This window comes from Miscanthus floridulus, chromosome 7, assembly GCF_019320115.1.
Source record: "Miscanthus floridulus cultivar M001 chromosome 7, ASM1932011v1, whole genome shotgun sequence".
Taxonomy (NCBI): domain Eukaryota; kingdom Viridiplantae; phylum Streptophyta; class Magnoliopsida; order Poales; family Poaceae; genus Miscanthus; species Miscanthus floridulus.
In genome coordinates this window covers 116,273,598-116,295,999 of record NC_089586.1, presented here as the reverse complement: position 1 = coordinate 116,295,999, position 22,402 = coordinate 116,273,598, and the positions used below count along the sequence as shown (strand labels likewise).

Here is a 22,402-nt window from a genome sequence, read left to right as displayed (position 1 = left end):
TTATGGGTGGTCACCAGTGGCTCCTTAGCGACGCTGAAAGCTCTAGTTTGGTTTTGGTGAATTGATGAAACCCTAAGTGCTAACCTAGTTTATCAAAAGTGATTATGAGATAGGTAGCACTAGTCCAAGTGGTGGAGCAAATGAAGATCATGACATGATGATGGTGATGCCATGGTAATGATCAAGTGCTTGGACTTGAAAAGAAGAAAGAGAAAAACAAAAGGTTCAAGGCAAAGGTATAAATGGTAGAAGCCAGTTTGTCTTGGTGATCGAGACACTTAGTGAGTGTGATCACATTTAGGATCGATAGCCATACTATTAAGAGGGGTGAAACTCGTATCAAAATGCAGTTATCAAAGTGCCACTAGATGCTCTAACTCATTGCATATGCATTTAAGATCTAGTGGAGTGCTAACACCCTTGAAAATGCTTGTGAAAATATGCTAACACATGTGCACTAGGTGATACACTTGGTGGTTGGCATATTTGAGCAAGGGTTAGAAACTTCACCGGTGGAGTGTCTGCCCATAGAGTGTGAGCAGTCCGACGGTGCCATCGGTGCCCTATACAGAAAAGACAGGGGTTCATAGAGCGACCGGATGCTGGTGGTGTAGTGACCGGACGCTGGGTTTAGAGTCCTGTCAGTGACAGCAGTAAGCACACGGTCTCGGTCTTGTGACCGAATGCTAGCATGTAAACTAATTGGACGCTCATGGTCTAAGTCCGGTCAGTGCTGACGTACGCTGATGTGAGGCGCACAGAGGAAACGTTGAGTGACCAAACGCCGGGTGAGTCCGGTCGAGCATGACCGGGCACGTCCGGTCATGAAATTTCACGTTTGGAACCTTACTAGAAATGACCGGACACTGGGGTCCTGCGTCCAATCACTTTCTAACTGACGTGTCCAGTCATCACTTGACCGTTGAGATTAGGCGATCGACGTTTGAAGCCGATGACATGTGGCAAGCATCAGACGACTGAACGCTGGGGTCCTATATCCGGTTGAACTGACCGGAGCGTCCAGTCACCCCGAGTTGTGCCTAGTGAAGGGGTATAATGGCTCTATTTCGTGGGGGCTTCTTTTTAAGCCCCATGGCCGGCTCAAGCTCACCCTCTCGGCCATTTGCATTGACATAGCAACCTTGTGAGCTTAGCCAAAGTCCTCCCACTCATCTCCATTATTGTTTCATCATCATTGTGAGATTGGGAGAGAATCCAAGTGCATTGCTTGAGTGATTGCATCTATAGGCACTTAGTGTTCATGTTTTGCTGCGGGATTCACTTGTTGCTCTTAGTGGTTGCCACCACCTAGATGGCTTGGTGCAGCGGAGGAGGATTGGCATGAGTCGGTGATTGTTTGTGGCCATCTCCAATGATTGTGAGGGGATTTGTACCTTCCCTGGCGAAGCACCGAAAGATAACTCTAGTGGATTGCTTGTGTCATTAAGTTACCTCACTTGTGGGTAGATTCTTGCGGTGTCCAAATTGTGTGGACGAGGTTTGTGCAACACCTCTTAGCCGTCGAACCACCAAGTGTTGGTCGACACAACGGGGACGTAGCATGTTGGCAAGCATGTGAACCTCGGAAGAAAATTGGTTGTCTCTTGCCATTTGGTATTCTTCCGGTGATTGATTTAATATTCATCTTATGATTGGTTCACTCCTCTACACGGTGGTATAATCACCCTACTCACTCATTTATATTCTTGCAAACTAGTTGTGGCAAGCTCTTTAGTGTAATTAGAATTGAGAGCTTGCTTTGTTATTTTAAGTTCATCTAGTGGAGCTCTTTAGAGTTGCAAGATTGAGAGCTCTTAGTGAGTATTAACATTGCAAGTTGTGTGCCTAGTAATCATTATAACTAGAATTATTGGATAGATGGCTTGCAACCCTTGTAGAGCTAGACCAAGTTTGCATTTCACTATTTGTCATACTAATCAAATTGCTCTAGTTGATTTGTAGATTTTTAAATAGGCTATTCACCCCTCCTCTAGCCATATTAGGACCTTTCAAGTGGTATTAGAGCCATGGTCACTGTTTGATTGAAGGCTTAATAACCTCAGTGTTAAATTATGGCTCAAGTTGTGTTCAACCATGTGGGGGCAAACCACCGTTCTTTGATAGCACATGCTATGATTATTGGAAGAGAAAGATGAGGATGTATCTTGGTTCAATCAATGATCAAGTATGGGAGGTGACCGAGAATGACTATGCTATCATTGATCCCAATGACCCCACCAACCAAGACAAGACCAACAAGCAATGCAATACAATGGCTCTCAACACCATATACAATGCCATTAATTTCAAGGTGTTTAAGCAAATCAAGGATTATGAAAGAGCAAATGAGGTATGGAGGAGATTAGAGGAAACATATGAGGGCACACCGGTGGTGAAGAGTGCTAAGTTGTAAATTCTCAAGGATAAGTTGATAAGCTTCAAGATGAAAAAGATGAGAGCATTCTAGAAATGTTCCATCGGTTGCAAGTGATTGTAAATGACTTGAAGGCCTTGGGAGAGAAGATCAAGGATGATGATGTCTCTCATGGTTCTTGATGTGCTTACCTCCAAGATTTGAGATGTTGAGATTGCTTATCAAAAGAGGAGGATTAAAGGAGATTACCCCAAACCAAGTACTAGGTGATGTCATGACCTAAGAGACATACCGTGTGGAAAGGGAGGGGAATGACAAGGATGACAAGAAGGAAGAAGAAGACAAGAAGAAGAAAAGTATAGCATTCAAGGCTAGCTCATCATCATCAAAGAATAAGGGCAAGTCCAAGAAAGAATCAAGTGATGATGATGATCTTAGTGATATTGATGATGAAGCTTTGGCCCTCTTTGTATGCAAGATGGGAAAATTCATGAAGAAGAAGGGCTATGGTGCAAGAAAGAGAAGAAATTACACTAAAAGCAAAGAACATGTGAGAAGATACTATAATTGCAAGAGTCCCAATCATGTTGTAGCAAATTGTCCCTACAATAGTGATAATGATGAAGATGAGAAGAAGAAGCACAAGAAGGATAAGAAAGAAAAGAAGGAGAAGAGAATGACCTTCCAAAAGAAGAAGAAGGGTGGAGGCTATGTGGTCACTTGGGATAGTGATGGTTCTTTGGATAGTGATGACTCTAGTGATGATAGCAAGAAATCTATCAAGAAAGCACTAGCAAGCATCGCCATCAACAACAAGCCCTCCATCTTCGACACTCCTTTGACATGCCTCATGGCAAAACCCACCAAGGTAAAATATGATGTGAGTGATGATGATGAATGTGAAAGTGATGCTTGTAGGAGTGATGATGATGATGAGGAGTACTCCAAGGAGGAGCTCACGGACATGTGTGAGCAAGTGCATACTTGCTTTGAGATGAAGAGAAAGAAGTGCAAGGAATTGAACAAGAAAGTCAAATTTTTTGAGCAATCCCTTAATGAGCTCAATGCCACTCATTAGAGGCTAATGGAAGCCCCTGAGAAGCTTGGCAAAGCTCACTCTAAGCTTGAGAAAGCTCACTCCTCTCTCATCGAGCAAGTCAAAGAGGAAGCCAAGAAGGAGCAAGTGATTGTATCATATGATGTGGGACTAACATATGATCTTATTGATGAATCTTTTTATAAGCCCATTATAGTTGCTCCCACTAACACTTCTTGTAGCACTACTACTTCTACTTCACTTTTGAGTAATGGTCTCACTTGTGATGTCTCATTAATGGTGGAAAATGAGACCCTCAAGAAGGAGGTGAATGAGCTCACTCATGCCTTAGGCAATGCCTATGATGGAGATGCCCGCTTGCTAAAGTGCTTGGGTAGCTAAAGGTTTTCTCTCAACAAAGAGGGATTAGGCTATACCCCCAAGGAAGGCAAGGCGGCCTTTATCACTTCCAAAGTTAACTTTGTGAAGGGCAATGGTCAGTTTTGCAATAGATGCAAGCAAGTTGGGCATGTAGAGCAATATTACAAGATTAACAAGAACAAGCTACCTATTGTATCCTCAATTAAATTTGATTCTTGTTACATGCTTGTTAAGGGTGCCAATGGTGTGAAGGCTAAGTTCATTGGTACACCAATTGTGGGCCCAAAGAAGAAGGCTATTTGAGTACCAAAGACTTTGGTAACTAACCTTCAAGGATCCAAGCAAGTTTGGGTATCTAAAAAGAATTAATCTTCTTTTATAGGTCAATTATAAAGCCGGAGAAAAGCATTGGGTGCTTGATAGTGGGTGCACACAACACATGACCGGTGATCTAAGAATATTCAATTCAATCAATGAAAACAAGGGCAATGGGATTGATAGTATCACATTTGGTGACAATGGCAAAGGCAAGGTCAAATGGCTTGGTAAGATTGTAATATCCAATAACTTGAGCAGTTCTAATGTGCTACTAGTAGAAAGCTTGAACTTCAATCTTTTGTCGGTAGCTCAATTGTGTGATCTTGGTTTCAAGTGCATATTTGGTGTGGATGATGTAGAGATTATAAGTGTAGATGGCTCTAACTTCATATTCAAAGGATTTAGATATGAAAATCTATACTTGGTTGATTTCAATGCTAGAGAAGCTCAATTGACAACATGTTTGATCACTAAGTCTAGCATGGGTTGGTTATAGCATAGAAGGCTTGGTCATATTGGAATGAAACAATTGAATAAGTTGATTAAGCATGACTTAGTTAGAGGTTTGAAAGATGTCACATTTGAGAAGGATAAGCTATATAGTGCATGTCAAGCCAGAAAACAAGTTGGTAATACACATCCTAAGAAGAGCATGATGAGCACATCTAAGGCATTTGAGTTGATGCACATGGACTTGTTTGGACCAACCACATACACAAGCATTGATGTAAACAAATATAGATTTATGATTGTGGATGATTTCACTACATACACATGGGCATTCTTTCTTGTTGACAAGAGTGATGTGTTTGCAACATTCAAATCATTTATCAAGAGCATTCACAATGAGTTTGAAACAACCATCAAGAAAGTTAGAAGTGACAATGATAGTAAATTCAAGAACACTAGAATTGATGAGTTGTGTGATGAATTTTGAATTAGACATTAATTCTTGGCCAAGTACACTCCTTAATCAAATGGCTTAGTTGAAAGGAAGAATAGAACTTTGATTGACATAGCAAGATCAATATTGAGTGAGTACAATGTGAGTCATTCATTTTGGGCCGAAGCAATCAACATGACTTGCTATTATAGCAACCAACTCTATTATCACCCCATGATGGAGAAGACACCTTATGAGCTTTTGAATGGAAGAAAGCCCAACATAGCATACTTTTGGGTTTTTGGTTGTAAATGCTACATATTGAAGAAAGGCACTAGATTGAGCAAGTTTGAAAAAAATGTGATGAAGGTTTCTTGCTTGGTTACTCTACTACTAGCAAGGCTTATAGAGTTTGGAATTTGGCTAGTGGTACTCTTGAGGAGGTTCATGATGTGGAGTTTGATGAAACAAATGGTTTCCAAGAGTAAGATGAGAATCTAGATGATGTAAGAGACACTCAATTGGCCAATGCAATGAAGAACATGGACATTGGTGATATAAGGCCTAGAGAGGTGATTAATGTTAAAGATGACAAGAATCAAGTGCTCTCTAACTCAAATGTATAAGCTAGTGGTTCTCATGATCAAGTTCAAGCAAGAACTAGTGATGACAAAGTGCAAGTTCAACAACAAGTGGCTAGTTCATCATCTCAACCAAGTGATCTATTAAATGCAAGCAATCAAGTGCAAGTGCTTCAACCAACCAATGTTGCAAGAGATCATCCCTTGGACACTATCATTGGTGATATTTCAAGAGGTATGCAAACTAGATCAAGATTGGCTTCATTTTGTGAGCATTTCTCATTTGTGTCATCCATTGAACCTAAGAAGATATATGAAGCTTTGAAGGATGTTGATTAGGTCAATGCTATGCATGAAGAGCTAAACAACTTCATAAGAAACCAAGTATGGGAGTTAGTTGATAGGCCTAAGGATCATAATATGATTGGAACCAAGTGGGTATTTTGGAATAAGCAAGATCAAGATGGGATAGTAATAAGGAACAAAACAAGATTAGTGGCTTAAGGTTACACTCAAATTGAAGGTCTTGACTTTGTAGAAACTATGCCTTGGTTGCAAGATTGGAAGCAATTAGGATCTTGTTAGCCTATGCTTGTGCCCACAACATCAAGTTGTACCAAATGAATGTAAAGAGTGCATTTCTCAATGGGTACATCAATGAGCTTGTATATGTTGAGCAAGCTCCTGATTTTGAAGATGAAAAGAAACCCAACCATGTTTACAAGTTAAGAAAGGCTTTGTATGGATTGAAATAAGCACCAAGAGCATGGTATGAAAGATTGAGGGATTTCCTACTCTCTAAGAGATTCAAGATGGGAAAGGTTGACACCACTCTCTTCACCAAGAAGCTTGGAAATGACTTGTTTATAATGCAAATCTATGATGATGATATCATATTTGGGTCAACAAATTAAGATTTTTGTGAAGAGTTTGGCAAGATGATGGCAAGTGAGTTTGAGATGTCCATGATTGGAGAGCTTAGTTACTTCCTTGGTCTTCAAATCAAGCAAATGAAGAATGGCACATTTGTGAGTCAAGGCAAGTACATCAAGAACATGCTCAAGAAGTTTGGAATGGATGAAGCTAAAGCTATTAGTACACCAATGGAAATAAGTGGAAGCTTGGATAGTGATGCTAGTGGCAACATGGTGGATCAAAAGATGTATCGGTCTATGATTGGAAGCTTTCTCTATGTGACCGCATCAAGGCCGAATGTGATGTTTAGTGTATGTATGTGTGCTAGATTTCAAGCCTCACCAAGAAAAAGCCATTTGAAGGTAACAAAGAGAATATTAAGGTACTTGAAGCATACACAAAATATTGGATTGTGGTATCCCAAAGGAGCAAGATTTGAGTTGATTGGATATTCAGACTCTGATTATGCGGGATGCAAAGTTGAGAGAAAGAGCACATCGAGCACATGTCAACTATTGGGAAGATCACTTATGTCTTGGTCATCAAAGAAACAAAATAGTATAGCACTTTCAACCGCCGAAGCGAAGTATATTTTGGCCAGTAGTTGTTGTGCTCAATTACTTTGGATGAAGGCTACTTTGAGTGATTTTGGAATCAAATTCAAGCAAGTGCCATTGCTATGTGATAATGAAAGTGTCGTAAAGCTCACCAACAACCCGGTTCAACATTTAAGAACAAAGCATATTGATGTCCGCCATCATTTCATAAGAGATCATCAACAAAAAGGGGATATTTGCATTGAGAGTGTGGGCATCGAAGATCAACTTGCTGATATCTTCACTAAGCCACTTGATGAGAAGAGATTTTGCAAGCTAAGAAATGAATTGAACATACTTTATTTCTCAAATATGTGTTGATGCACCCCCCATTATATTACATGCCTCTCCTTCGAGCAAAGCAAGATAAAGTTGATTGACATGTCATCCATCCATTGCTAAGGACTTGTTTAGTGCATCTAGTCATTCCTATCATGTCCTAGGCTCATTCATAAAAATCAAATGAATTTGATGCTTGTATGGTACCACTATTGCTTTTATGCTTGAAATGATCTAGTGGTAACATATGACATGTTTGTGGGCTTGTAAACCTAGTGTTTGATCTAGAAAATAAGCTATAAGTGTTTAACTCAACATGATACAAGATAACCCTTATTTAGATGTGTGAAGAAGCTTGTCCTTGGATCAAACCAAGTTAAATATCTTTTGCAAGTGATCTAGATTGAATCAAATTGGGAAAATGATCCTCATTTCACATGGTTTCACCTCAACCTATCTATAATTTGAGCTCGCCTTTTGTGCTAATTATTGACAAAGGGGGAGAGAAATTCACAAAGATAGTAAGATAGGAGGAGCAAACAAATGAAAACAAATGAAATGACATTGTAAGGGGATCAATAAAAAATGCACACAAATAGGGGGAGCAAGCTCATAAACTTGTATGTTATATTTGAATGTGCATTTCATATATTTGCTTGCATGACACAAGTTTTAAATTTTAATATCCATGCTTGTGTGGTGTATGCTAGTTATAGGCTTGAATGATGAAATGAGAAACTAGCATGCATAGGCTAAAGTAACTAGACTTATGGTCATTCTATGGAAACTAGATCCTTGCTTGTAATGTTGATCTTATGTGGTATTTTAGTTTTTATGTATGTCTAGTTACCAATAGTGCTAAGGATGGTATATTGGTGCACTTCGATTGGTATCACGCTTCAAAGGTCCATCTCTTATACCTTAGCATCATTTGGTAGACATTGTCTCCTATATTTCCTATCTAAGTATATGTGCAACCTTTAATCCAAACTCTTAGCACATATGTAGGGGGAGCAATCATTACCATATGGGATTCATGAAACTTGTCCATATTCTTTTACACATGGTAAATATGTTTGGACAAGCAACATGGATTCAATTAAATTTCAATTCATATCTTTGTGAAAGGGTTGTCATCAATTACCAAAAAGGGGAGAGATTGAAAGCTCTAGTTCAGTTTTGGTGAATTGATGAAACCCTAAGTGCTAACCTAGTTTATCAAAAGTGATTATGAGATAGGTAGCACTAGTCCAAGTGGTGGAGCAAATAAAGATCATGACATGATGATGGTGATGCCATGGTAATGATCAAGTGCTTGGACTTGAAAAGATGAAAGAGAAAAACAAAAGGCCAGGCGGACAGTCCGACGGTGCCACCGGCGCCCTAAACAGAAAAGAGGGGTTCACAGAGTGACCAGACGCTGATGGTGTAGTGACCATACGCTGGGTTCAGAGTTCGGTCAGTGACAATAGTAAGCACACAGTCTTGGTCTTATGACCGGACACTGGCATGTAAACTGACCGGATGCTCATGGTCTGAGTCCGGTCAGTGCTGACGTATGCTGACGTGAGGCGCACAGAGGAAACGTTGAGTGACCAGACACCAGGTGAGTCCGGTCGAGCATGACCGGACGCGTCCGGTTGTGAAATTTCGTGTTTGGAACCTTACTGGAAACGACCGGACGCAAGCCTAACTGATGCGTCCGGTCATCACCTGACCGTTGAGATCGGTTGATCGGCGTTTCAAGCTGATGACACATGGCAAGCATCGGGCGACCGAACGTTGGGGTCCTACGTCCGGTCGAACTGACCAGAGCGTCCGATCACCCCGAGTTGTGCTTAGTGAAGGGGTACAACGGCTCTATTTCATGGGGGCTTCTTTTTAAGCCCCATGGCTGGCTCAAGCTCATCCTCTCAGCCATTTGCATTGACATAGCAACCTTGTGAGCTTAGCCAAAGCCTCCCACTCATCTCTATCATTGTTTCATCATCATTGTAAGATTGGGAGAGAATCCAAGTGCATTGCTTGAGTGATTGCATCTAGAGGCACTTGGTGTTCATGTTTTGTTGTGGGATTCACTTGTTGCTCTTGGTGGTTTCCACCACCTAGACGGCTTGGTGCAGTGGAGGTGGATTGGCACAAGTTGGTGATTGTTTGTGGCCATCTCCGGTGATTGTGAGGGGATTTGTACCTTCTCCGGTGGAGTGCTGAAAGATAACTCTAGTGGATTGCTTGTGTCATTGAGTTACCTCACTTGTGGGTAGGTTTTTGCGGTGTCCAAATTGTGTGGATGAGGTTTGTGCAACACCTCTTAGCCGCCGAACCACCAAGTGTTGGTCGACACAACGGGGACGTAGCGTGTTGGCAAGCACGTGAACCTCGGGAGAAAATTGGTTGTCTCTTGCCATTTGGTATTCTCCCGGTGTTTTTACGCCGCAAGGCTATCTCCTACGTATCAAATTATCACTTCTAGGAGTAATATGCCAGTAACTATAGAGGACTTTATTCTTAAGAGGACTTTATTCTTATTCTGATTGGTTCACTTCTCTACACGGTGGTATAATCACCCTACTCACTCATTTATATTCTTGCAAATTAGTTGTGGTAAGCTCTTTAGTGTAATTAGAATTAAGAGCTTACTTTATTATTTTAAGTTCATCTAGTGGAGCTCTTTAGAGTAGCAAGATTGAGAGCTCTTAGTGAGTATTAACATTGCAAGATGTGTGCCTAGTAATCATTGCAACTAGAATTATTGGATAGGTGGCTTGCAACCCTTGTAGAGCTAGAGCAAGTTTGTATTTCACTATTTGTCATACTAATCAAATTGCTCTAATTGATTTGTAGATTTTTAAATAGGCTATTCACCCCTCCCTCTAGCCATATTAGGACCTTTCAGATGCCTGTTTCTCCTACACGTGCACGGGCTCCGCGGTCAATGTTATGGACTATGGACTAGCTAGGGCTAGAGACTCAGCTACACACTAATTGGTCAGGCGGTTTATATTAAATATAAATACATCTTCACTCCAACTGATCGCCAAGCTACATACGCTGTTTTTTCTCTGGAGTTCATATATTTTTACATCTTGTACTACACGTTCTACATGTTTGTATTGTAGGATCATCATTCAGGTGATCGGACCACCTGGTGCTCGGACTTCTCCACCGATCAACTGGTTGGATCGCTAGGTTCATGAACTTTATCGCCGACCAGTTGATCGGACTGTTCACCGATCGCTTCTAGTCAATGCTCACTTCACCGCCGACTAGTTGACTAGACTGTTCGTCGCTCGTGCTTCATCGCCAGCTATGTCGGGGACTGTTCGTCGCTCGTGCTTCATTACCAGCTATGCCAGGGACTCCTCGGTGCTCGATTTCTTCGTGCTCGAGGACTAAGTGGGCACACTTCACCGCACGGACATCGCCAGCTACGTCGATGCTCGGACCTCACCAGATTCACCGGGAACTCCTCGGTGCTCGGACATTGCCAACTACGCCAGGGACTCCTCGATGCTCGGACATCGCCAGCAATGCTAGAGACTCATCGCTCCTCGATGCTCGGACATCGCAAGCGATGCCGGAGACTCCTCGCTCCTCGGTGCTCGGTCATCGCCAGCGACACCGAGGGCTCCTCGCTCCTCGATGCTCGGTCATCGCCAGCAACACCGGGGACTCCTCGCTCCTCGATGCTCGGTCATCGCCAGCGATGCCGGGGACTCCTCGCTCCTCGGTGCTCGGTCATCACCAGCGATACCGGGGACTCCTCGCTCCTCGGTGCTCGGTCAACGCCAGCGACGCTGGGGACTCCTCAGTACTCAGTCATCACCAGCTACACCGAGGACTCCTCAGTGCTCGGATCTTGCTACGTCTCATCGGTGTGCTATCAAGCTGCTCCATGCTATTCGGATTAGGGTGCTGATCTTGGGCAGCACGTCTGGGGTCTTGATACGCGCATGTCAGACGACGTCGATAAGCTTTCAGACTTCTTTTTCTTTGACCCTACTACAAGATTTATTCTTCATATTCTAGCAGGCTTAGGGACTAAGTGGGCACACTTCACCTTGAGGTGAATGTGCTTGTTCTCATCTCGAGGCTACGCCCAGGGACTGGCTACCTGCTCGGCTGGTCTTTTACTTTCTAACCCTGGCACCACGTGACTACGTCACCTACTGTCAGGCTCGGGGACTAGCTGTGGGGGTATGGCCCCGGTATCCATAAGACAAGACATGGGCTGCACCATCAGAGGTGGCCCAGCCCACAAGATCAAGGCATGCACGGCGCTGCTTGGCATGCACCACAAGATATCGTATAGTACTAAATAGGCTACTTTCCTTGTAACCCTAGCCCTCCAGAGTATATAAGGAGAGGCAGAGGTCCCCTAGTGGACACAAGATCCATATACATCTCAATACAATAAAAACAAAGACACAGGGCGTAGGGTATTACGTCGATCAAACGGCCCAAACCTGTCTAAATTGTTGTCTCTGTGCCTTGTGTCACCATCTGGTTCCTAATTACGCGCACCTCCACCAACAAATCTACCATCGCGGGATAGCCCTCGGTGGACTATCGAGCATCTTTTGTTGACACAATGGGATAATTTTTTATAGAGTAGATGAGTACAATAAAATGCTTCTAAAATATAGATAAATTATTCATATTTCCACTGCAAAGTTAATGTTTATTATCTTCTAGTTAAATTCGAACTAATGGGAGAATTTAATTTGAAGAGCAGTTAAATTTTATTCAGTGAATTATGATATTGTTATTTTTCTAACCAATGTCGATAATAGCAATATTATAATGATTTTTTATGAGTTTTTCCATGCATTAATTCTATTTCTATCCAACGGTGATGTAGAATTAGTGTAGATGAATGTTGTATGTTTTAATTTTGACCAACGTTAAATTAGGGCATGCAATTATTATGTCATATTTTCTCACTATCTCTGACGGTGTTTTTCATGACTAAACCCAATGGCATTTATCTCGCACATACCGCCTCTTGAAGGGGATAACTATAGGGTATGGCGAGAGAAGTATGAACTAGCACTTACGCTGTCTAAGAATAACCTAGTGCTTACCTCCCCGTGTCCTACTGAGCTAGTAGACCTGGTGAGGGAAGAAAATGAGTCTGATGCTAATTTCACTGCTCGATAGCGAGATCATACAGAAGTGCGGATGAAATATGATCTCGAATGCAAGAAATGGGATATTTCAAACCGTAAGTGCTTGATAGTGGCTAAGTCCATAATTTTAGATGCGATAAGGGGGTCTATTCCAGATTGTGACATCGCCACAAAATACCTCAAGAAAGCGGAGAGTTAGTTTACTGGCTCTTCAAAGGATTATGCCAGTACTTTGATCAAGAAATTATTCAATGAGAAATATACTGGTGGCATTGTTAGAGAGCAGATATTGAAGATGAGCAGCACAGCTTCGAAGTTAAAGCCAATGGATTTGGGGCTTAAGGATGAGTTTCTTATTCATTTGGTTTTTGCTTCCTTGCCCAAAGAATATAAAACTTTTGTTGTGAACTACAACATGCACCCCAATAAATGGGATATAGAGAAGCTCATTGCAATGTGTGTTTAAGAATAGGAGAGGTTGAAAAGCTCACAGGGTGACTCTGCTAACCTTGTGAAGGACAACAAGAAAAAAACTTCAATAAAAATGGCAAACCTCAAGGGAAAACCCCTCAGACTAAGCATCATCAGAAGAACAACAATGCTCAAGTTGAAAAGGATCAGTACAAATGGTGCAAGAAGCATGGACATTACCAGAGGGACTGTCCAAACTTCTTAAAGAGCCTTTTGAAGAGAGGTGAGGACCATATTGTATTTATAGATGAGTTCTTGTATTTAAGTTATGCAAAATCTACTTGGTGGATTGATTCAGGTGCAACTGTTCATGTTGCAAATTCATTATAGGGATTCCATACGAGGATGACCCTGCAAAGAGGAGAAAGAAGAATTAAAGTTGCAAATGGAGTTGAAGCCATTGGGGATCTCTCTCTAGAATTAGATGATAGTTTTAGTCTTTAGCTTTCAGATGTTCTTTATGTACCCTCTTTGCGTAGAAACTTGATAAGTGTTTCAAGATTAGATGATGATAGATATGATTATCATTTTGGTAATGACAAATGTTGGATTGTGATTAATAATAAGTGTGTTGTTCTTATCTTCCGAGAAGACAAGCTTTATTTATTATCACTTTATGAGAATGTGAATGCTGTGAGCACTGAGAATGAGAATGCTTCCTTGTCTATGAATGCAACAAATAAGCGAAAGTGAGTGTGTGATGTATCTTCAAAATTATGGCACTATCATTTAGGCAATATTTCGAGGGGGGGAATACAACGATTGATTAAGAAATCAATTCTTTCGCCTTTAGAATTTTTAGATTTAGAGCAATGCATTGATTGCATAAATGGAAAGTACGTTAAGAAAATAAAGAAAGATGCCAAATGAAGCGCATGAATTTTAGAAATAGTTCACATAGACTTCTGTGGTTTTTTTCCTAGGAAAAGTGTGGATGATTATGATTCATTTATAACATTCATAGATGATTATTCTTGTTTTGGTTATATTTATCTAATTAAGGAAAGATCGGAAGCGTTGGATAAATTTAAGATATTTAAGGCTGAAGTAGAAAATCAGCACAACTTAAAGATTAAGGTAGTAAGATCCAATGTGGGGGAGAGTACTACAGTCGACACATCCCCTATGGCCAAGTTTCTGGACCTTTTGCAAGGTTCTTACAGGAAAATGGTATAGTTACCTAGTATTCTACACCGAACGAGACTCGGCAGAATAGAGTTGCTGAAAGATGCAACCGTACCTTAATGGATATGATGAGAAATATGGTAAGGTACTCTACCCTACCGATAAGTTTATGGATGGAGGTGTTACAAACCACCATTCATATTCTTAATCGAGTGCCATGCAAGTCGGTACCCAAAACACCGTATGAGTTGTGGACAGAAAAAGAACCCTAACTTAACTATTTACGTGTGTGGGGTTATCCAGCTGAGGCTAAAGTCTTTAACCCAAACATGGAGAAGCTAGACTCCAAGACAATCAGTTGTCATTTTATTGGTTATCTAGAAAAGTCAAAAGGTTATCGTTTCTATTGTCCTAACAGACAAACGAAGTTTATAGAAACAAGACATATTGTGTTCTTGGAGGATGATATGATAAGAGGGAGCATGGTAGTACAATAAATTAATTTTGAAGAGAAGTGGGTATACGTGTCCACTTTAATGGTTCAGGAACCATTCTTCACGCTACCTCTTATTGTTGTACCAACAATGCAAGACACTGTAGTAACAACACTTGTTGTTAGCTCTCCTGTGGCAATAATGAATGAACATGAGGAACCTGTCGTTCTGGATCCCATAAAACCCATTGTCACACATTGAGGAGAAGCAACAATAGCCTCATATAGAACAAGCGTCATCTAATGAGGCCCCTAGAAGGTCTCAAAGAGTTAGGAGATCAGTCATTCCTGAAGACTACGAAGTTTATGAATGTGAGAAATTTCAAATAGAGGGTGGTCCCACCTCATTTGAAGAAGCCATGAGAAGCGCTCACTCATCAAAGTGGCTTGAAGCCATGGAAGATAAAATAAAATCAATGAAAACCAATGGTGTTTGAAACTTAGAAACAATTCCTAAAGGAGCCAAGACAGTAGGCTGTAAATAGGTCTACAAAACCAAACATGACTCCAAAGGAAATATAGAAAGATTCAAAGCTCGACTTGTGGCGAAAGGCTTCACGCAAAGAGAATGTATAAATTATAATAAGACATTTTCTCCGGTCTCATGTAAGGATTCTTTTATAATCATAATGGCGCTTGTAGCACATTTTGATTTAGAATTATATCAGATGGATGTAAAGACGACGTTCGTACATGGGGATCTTGAGGAAAATATTTACATGGTACAACCGAAAGATTTTGTTGTGGAAGGAAAAGAACGTATGGGATGCTGCCTAAAGAAATCCATTTACGGATTAAAACAAGCTTCAAGACAGTGGTATTTGAAGTTTGATAGTACAATAAGAAAGTTTGGGTTTCAAGAAAATATAGAGGATAATTACGTTTATGCAAAGTTCAAAAATGGGAAATACATTTTCCTAGTCTTGTAAGTGGATGACATCTTGCTCGCTAGTAGTGATGTTAATCTACTACTAGAAACAAAGAAGTTCTTGTCCTCGAAGTTTGATATGAAGGATCTCGGTGAAGCTTCGTTCGTCCTAGGAATAGAGATTCACCGAGATAGAGAAATGGGATTTTAGGATTATCACAAAAGGCATACTTAGAAAAAGTTCTAAAGAAATACAGTATGCAAAATTGTAAGTCTTCACCTACTCCCATAGTCAAGGGCGATAGATATGGAAAATTTCAATGTCCTAGGAATTAATATGAGATCGATCAAATGAAAGCGGTTCCATATAATTCAGCTGATGAAAGTTTACAATATGCTCAAGTGTGTACTCGCCCTGACTTAGCATTTGTTACCGGGTTACTTGGCATATATCAGAGTAATTCAAGAATAGAACACTGAAATTAGTAAAGAAAATTTTACGTTACCTGCAAGGTACGAAGGGTCTCATGCTAACGTATAGAAGATCTGATTTCCTACACATAGAGAGGTATACAGATTCTGATTATGCAGGAGATGACAGAAAGTCCACGTCTTGATACATATTCACTCTCGCAGGAGGAGCGATATTGTGAAAAAGCTCAAAGCAAACCGTCACTACATCATCCAAAATGTATGCCGAGTTTGTAGAATGTTATGGGCCACAGGGCAGGTAAATTGGCTAAAGAAATTCATACCCAGGTTAAAAGTGGTAGACGACATACATAAGCCACTCAAGTTATACTGCGATAATAATCCAGCAGTATGTTATGCTCACAACAATAAGTCAAGTGGTGCTGCCAAACACATTGACATAAAGTATAATATTATGAAAGATAAAGTCCGGGATCATATAATTAGTCTTGAGCATATAATAACAGAAAAGATGCTTGCGAATCTGCTTACAAAAGGCTTATCACCTAGCATGTTCAAAGAACACTTAGTCGTCATGGGTTTAAGGAAAAACCTATGATTCCTAGACAATAAGGGCCTAGTTGAGAATCTGTTTCAAAACAGAGAGGTGCATTGTAGCTGTTTAATCTAATGGCAACTGACCGTGATGATGAGGCACGCTCTATGCACTGATCTGTAATGGAATGGAAACAAGATAAAGCAAGTAAATTAAGTTTAAGTCATAAGGTGAGATCAAGTGGGAGAATATTAGATTGATCCTACCAGTTGGCCCAACGGCCAACAGGGCCTTGATCCACGCCCTGATCGGGGATGCTCAACTCTAGCTATGGTTGGTGGGCCCTCGTCGCACAACGCCAAAAAAAAGAGTTGGGGGTCAAGGCACAAGACACGAGGTTCACCTGAGCCGCCAGACATCTCACATACAAACCCAAAGCCGATCTAGAAAGGGAGTGTTGCCAGCGACGAGAAGCCGCCACCGCCGCCTCTGCACCGTCGCCTCTGCACCGCCGCCCTACGATCGTGCCTCCACCACGTCACCGATACCGACGTGATGGCCAGCTCGTCTTCCTCTGAGACGACCGATGGTTTGCTACACATCAATCCCTCTCTCTCTTTCTTCATATCCCGGGTTTCACCGTATCCCAAATATCAGTTAGACTCGCTAGTATCACCGCCATCTCGCGGGCGTCGGGTTCCTCCGGACTGCCTTCATCGGGCTCTTGTCGCAGCCGTCGACGACGCTGTCCTCGCTCAGCACCATGTCGTACACTCGTACATGGAAACGCCACGGTTGCGAAGCTGAAACTTCACGGCAAGCAACAACTCTCCCGGGTCTCAAGCCACGCGCACCACCAGCTGACCACAAGCCACTCCGCCTTCTACGTCGTGGTCTATGCAGATGCTAGCTTCTCGGCTCTCGCCGTACTCAAACTAGCACAAGCTAACAAGCCTAATGTACATGCATGTGACTAATACATCATCTATCCTATATGCAAGACGTACTTAAAACTAATTAAATTCATATTATTTCAAACAGAGGCGACGGGGAGTGCACGCGGCTCCACGGTCACCAACTCTGCGTCGCGGCGGGAGCTGCTGTCCGTGGCCGCCGCCGCCGTCGCTGGCGACAACCACGCAGCCACGACCGCTCACCTCGCGGTCCTTAAGATTGCCAAGAACCCGCGCGCGGAGAAGCGGAACAGAGGCTGGTGACACATGTCTCAAGGTCACGGCGTCGCCGACCCCACGTCGTCGTTTACACCGGCTCTAACGCAGGCGCTCGCGGCCACGGATCAGCGGCTCAAGAGGCACGCCAAGCAGGCTCGGATCAGCCGCTCAAGGAAGTCAGCATTAGCACCCAGCGGCAGCGACGAGACGTCTTGGCTCAGTGGAGTGGCACCTGAGGAAGACGAACTTTCGTATGTTCAAAGAACCATCTTTTTTAATGGTATACACAGGTAGAACCCTCAAATTTAAAATTTAGGGGGTGTTTGGTTCCTTCTCCTAAACTTTAGTCGCTGTCACATCGGATATTTGAACACATGCATGGAGTATTAAATATAGACTAATTACGGAACTAATTGCATAGTTTACGACTAATTTGCGAGACGAATCTTTTAAGCCTAATTAGTCAATGATTTGATAATATTGTGCTACAGTAAACATGTGCTAATGACGGATTAATTAGGCTTAAAAAATTCGCCTCGTAAAGTACTAATGGATTATATAATTTATTTTTTTATTAGTATCCAAACACTCTATGCGACACCCTTGTTTGACACCCCTAAATTTTAGTCGTCGGATCAAACACCCCCTTATTGCAGCAACATTCAAATATGATCCGCAATATGCTGCAACATTCAGATATGATCCGCGATGTGCCGCAACATTCACAATGTCCTTCTACCCAAGTTTATTGCAGCAACATTCAGCCTGTTTGGGAGGCCGTATCGTATCGTAGATTATTTACTGCTGGCTGGTTTGGTGTGAGAGAAAAACATTGTTCCTGACTGAAAATTTACGATCGTTTACGAGGATTCGCGATATGCCGCAACATTCAGATATGATTCGCGATATTCCACAACATGCAGATCCACGTTTAACTTCTTCGGGGCAAAACTGAACGGTCTCCAGCCAACAGAATGCCAACACGCGAAAAAAATAAGATACATGCCATAAGGAAGGCAGTATACTGGGAAACCCTAAACCCCAAGCCATATGCTTCCACGCAGCAATGGGGGAAAGATCAGACGATCTCTCACCCTAAACCACAAGCCATATGCTTCCAGGCAGCAATGGGGGAAAGATCATACGATCTCTCATTTAATCTCAACCTGGCAGTATAAGATATCAGACTTGCTGCATAAGACTTGGGGTGTTTGGTTATATGGACTAAAATTTAGGGCTTGTTCAGTTGGCTGGTTCGTACCGTTGCTGGTTCGTTTATGTGAGAGAGAAGTACTGCTGGCTGATTCAGATGAACAGTATTTTTGTGAGGGGGCTGGCCAGCCCAGCCCCAACCAGCCCAGCGAACACGTGGTTAGTCCATGTTACATCGGAAGTTTAGACACTAATTTAGAGTATTAATTATAGACTAATTACATAGTTTGAGACTAATTTGCGAGATGAATCTATCAAGACTAATTAGTCCATGATTTGACAACATGGTGCTACAGTAAACATATGCTAATCATGGATTAATTATGCTTAATAGATTAAGCTCGCTAATTAGTCTACTCATGTGCAATTAGTTTTATACTTAGCTCATGTTTAGTTCTCTTAGTCAGTATCCGAACGTCGGATATGACACGGACTAAACTTTAACCCCTGGATAACCATAGCATTTTATTTGGCAGTCTATATATCATGTTCTCAGACAAATAACTGATCAAATTGTGATGCAAAGACACGAATGATAGGACTGTGAAGAAATGATAGGACAGTGAAAACGGAGAACATTAAATTTTTACACCTCCACTGGAAGCATCCAATTCTTGCACCTCCATACAAACTCTTTGCAACACTAAGGCCCAGTTTAGATGCGATTTTTTTTGCAAAATGCAACTGTAGCGCTTTTCGTTGTTATTTGGCAATTAGTGTTCAATCATAGTCTAATTAGACTTAAAAGATTCATCTCGTGGATTTCGTCTAAACTGTGTAATTAGTTTTATTTTTTATTTATATTTAATGCTTTATGCATGCGTCCAAAGATTCGATGTGACGGGAATTTTAAAAAATTTGGCAAAATGAAGTGGAACTAAACAGGGCCTAAACCAAGGAACAACGGGCAACTTAAGTTGTGCTTGTCAGCGTAGCCTCCTAACAACTACATCCCTCTACCTCCCACAAGGCTAACTGCCGCCACAGCTATCCCTCAATAGCCCAACACTCCTCTAACCCAACCCTCCCACCACCCCTTCTTCCCCTTCTCTTCTTCCTCCTGACCAAGTTGCGGATTTGTGGCATGCTCAGATAAATCCATTCAGGTCACTGATATCCTAAATAAACATCCGAGACTCAGAACAAAGAACAGCAACACAACTATACATTCAGGTGACCTGAATCACCTATACAAGCATTCAGGTCTAGAAGAGAGAACAGCAACACAACTATCCATTCAAGTCACCTGATCACTAGGTAAGCATCCCAGTCTAGAATATAGAACAGCTACATGACTAGGTTTCAATTTGGAGCTCATTTTTAGATAAAGGATATAAAATCTGGCCTCAGATGTCAGCTTATTATGAACAAGAACTAGCTCACTACAACATGAGCCCAATGACATGATAAAAACAGCAGTAGTAGCTTAGCTATTAACAAATATCTCAATGAAGGCAACTAGACCGATATCCCACAGTATATATTGAGTGCCAACAAATGAACACCAACCAACTCATGGGAATAAACGCCAATTACGATTCCATTTGTCCAAACACATATCATCATTTCCTAGACCGTTGTTCTTTTTATCTGAAGACAGCAAGACAAAGGAAGCAGATTCTACCAGCAGGTCGCAAATCACGATCGATATCCAAAACATCCGCACTACAACATAAACCAGAAACACAAGGCAGGGGAAGAACCAGACCACCGGATGGATGGATGCAGATAGGAGGACGCGATGAAACTGTGATCCGGCCACATCATCAGTCGTCGCGCTTCTTGAGCTTGTCGACGCGCTGCTGCATCTGCTCGAGCCTGACGACGATCTGGGTGACGGAGAAGAGGATCCAGTAGAGGAGCAGCGCGGCGGCGATGAGGAGCGCGTTCCGCTGCGACTTCATGATGGACTTTTGGTGGCGGAGGTGCTCGGAGGGGGTGCAGGCGTGCTCGTCGTCGCAGGTGGGACGAGTCTCGTACTTCCAGTAGATGTCCATGAGCAGGAAGAGGCAGAAGGGCACCACCGACATCATGGGCTTGAGCGCGCTCCGCACCACGGAGATCATGCCCCGGCGCAGGCCGTCGAGCCCCGGCAGCGTCAGCAGCAGCAGCATGATCGCCTCCGCGCCCGCCGCGTAGCCCAGCACCACCCACTCCAGCGCCATGGCCGACGAATCGAGCCCTCGATCTGGGTCGCGTGTGGGGGAGATTTGGGGATTGGGTGCGCGTCGTGCGATGTGAGGGAGGGATTTCGGCTTGCGGCTTTAGCGAGGGGAGCGGAGAGGGCGGTGGATCGCTGAGGTGTTGCGTGGGATGGGTCTATGGGTCTAAGGCTGTGGATTAGAGGGGAGACTAGGCGTGGCTCTTGTGGACGCGGCGTAGGCAGTTTGGTAGGGTGTTACACGGACGACACGTTCGAGGAACGCGGTGGCTGAGTCCTGGGTAAAGATTGGCAATGGGCCCGATCCCCAATTCCCCGCGAGAATTCCCCTATCTGAGGCCCATCAGTGGCATAAGATCCACATCAATTGGGCCCATCTGAGGCCCATCGGTGGCTTGAGTATATATATAGAAATCTGTAACCCTAATCTCTCAGTTCTCCAGTCCCCCAGCCCCAGTCACTCCCGCAGCCGCCAGAGTCCTAAGCGCAGACGCCGACCATGGCCTGAGCGCGTTTCACGCCGTCGCGTGTCCTCGCCCCAAGCTCCTCCGTCTTCCCTTGCATGCAGCATCTCGAAGCCCCTGGCTAGACATCGCTAGTCACCAGTCACCACCGCCCCTGCGCTGCTGCCTAGTACCTCCATCTGAAGGAACGATGGCTATTGCCGTGTTGCATGACTTCGTCTCCTTTTTCTCAGCCTGCTAGTGGACAGCAGAGGCGTATCTTGCCTTTTTTGCATTACCGTCTCATCCTAACACAAGCACTTGTTTATTTGTGAGATTTTGTTATTGATTTGTTTGTGATTTTGGCCGCAAAGGAGCTGCGAAGGCTGCGTCCTGCCTGCCCTGGCCTGGCCCGCGAAGTCTCGAGCCCATCCGTCCCCGCGCTATCGCCTCTCGCGATGCATGTTCCGTCCGAGCAAAGCACGGAAGCACGGCCGGCGCCCGCCCCGGCGGAGCAGGGATAGCTACGACTGGAAGCGGACGCTTCTGCGTCACTGCCGGCCCGTGAGCCCCCCGCCGCTGGCGGCTTGCGCGCGCGTCCTCGCCAGGTGCCTGCGATTTGTAAAACTAAACGATTCTATTTCTTGTTGGTGCAAGATGTGTTTGTGATGAACATTTCTTTTCTAGATCGGTGATCTGAGTAATTTTTTTCCCAACTTATATCGCGGGGACGGGGACCCCGTCGGGGATGGATTCCCCGCTCGGGTTCGGGGATGGAGAGATAACGTCCCCCGCGACATTTGACGGGGGCGGGGACGGGGAAAATCTTTCCCAATGGGGATGGGGATGGGAAGACGATACCCGACGGGGAATTTTCCGTTGCCATCTTGAGTCATGGGTGTACGGGAAGGGCCGGATGCGCAGGTGGGCACGCCAAATCCTCGTGGACGGGTCCGATCTCCGGGCAGAGCTCGCGCTCTCACGACGCGTGGAGGTTT

At 43.2% G+C, this 22,402-nt stretch overlaps 1 protein-coding gene across 1 annotated transcript; it reads right to left on the bottom strand.

Annotated features, from left to right (window-relative positions):
* Positions 1–20,245: 20,245 nt before the first annotated feature.
* On the bottom strand, positions 20,246–21,061 carry LOC136464393 (uncharacterized). The gene has a single exon (XM_066463347.1). It carries the CDS (start codon positions 20,963–20,965, stop codon positions 20,567–20,569), a length of 399 nt encoding a protein of 132 aa, XP_066319444.1. The 5' UTR covers positions 20,966–21,061; the 3' UTR covers positions 20,246–20,566.
* Positions 21,062–22,402: the final 1,341 nt, after the last annotated feature.

Bases quoted from the DNA above. Each gene is read 5' to 3' on its own strand.
- LOC136464393 (XM_066463347.1), bottom strand. From the start codon at position 20,965: ATGGCGCTGGAGTGGGTGGTGCTGGGCTACGCGGCGGGCGCGGAGGCG.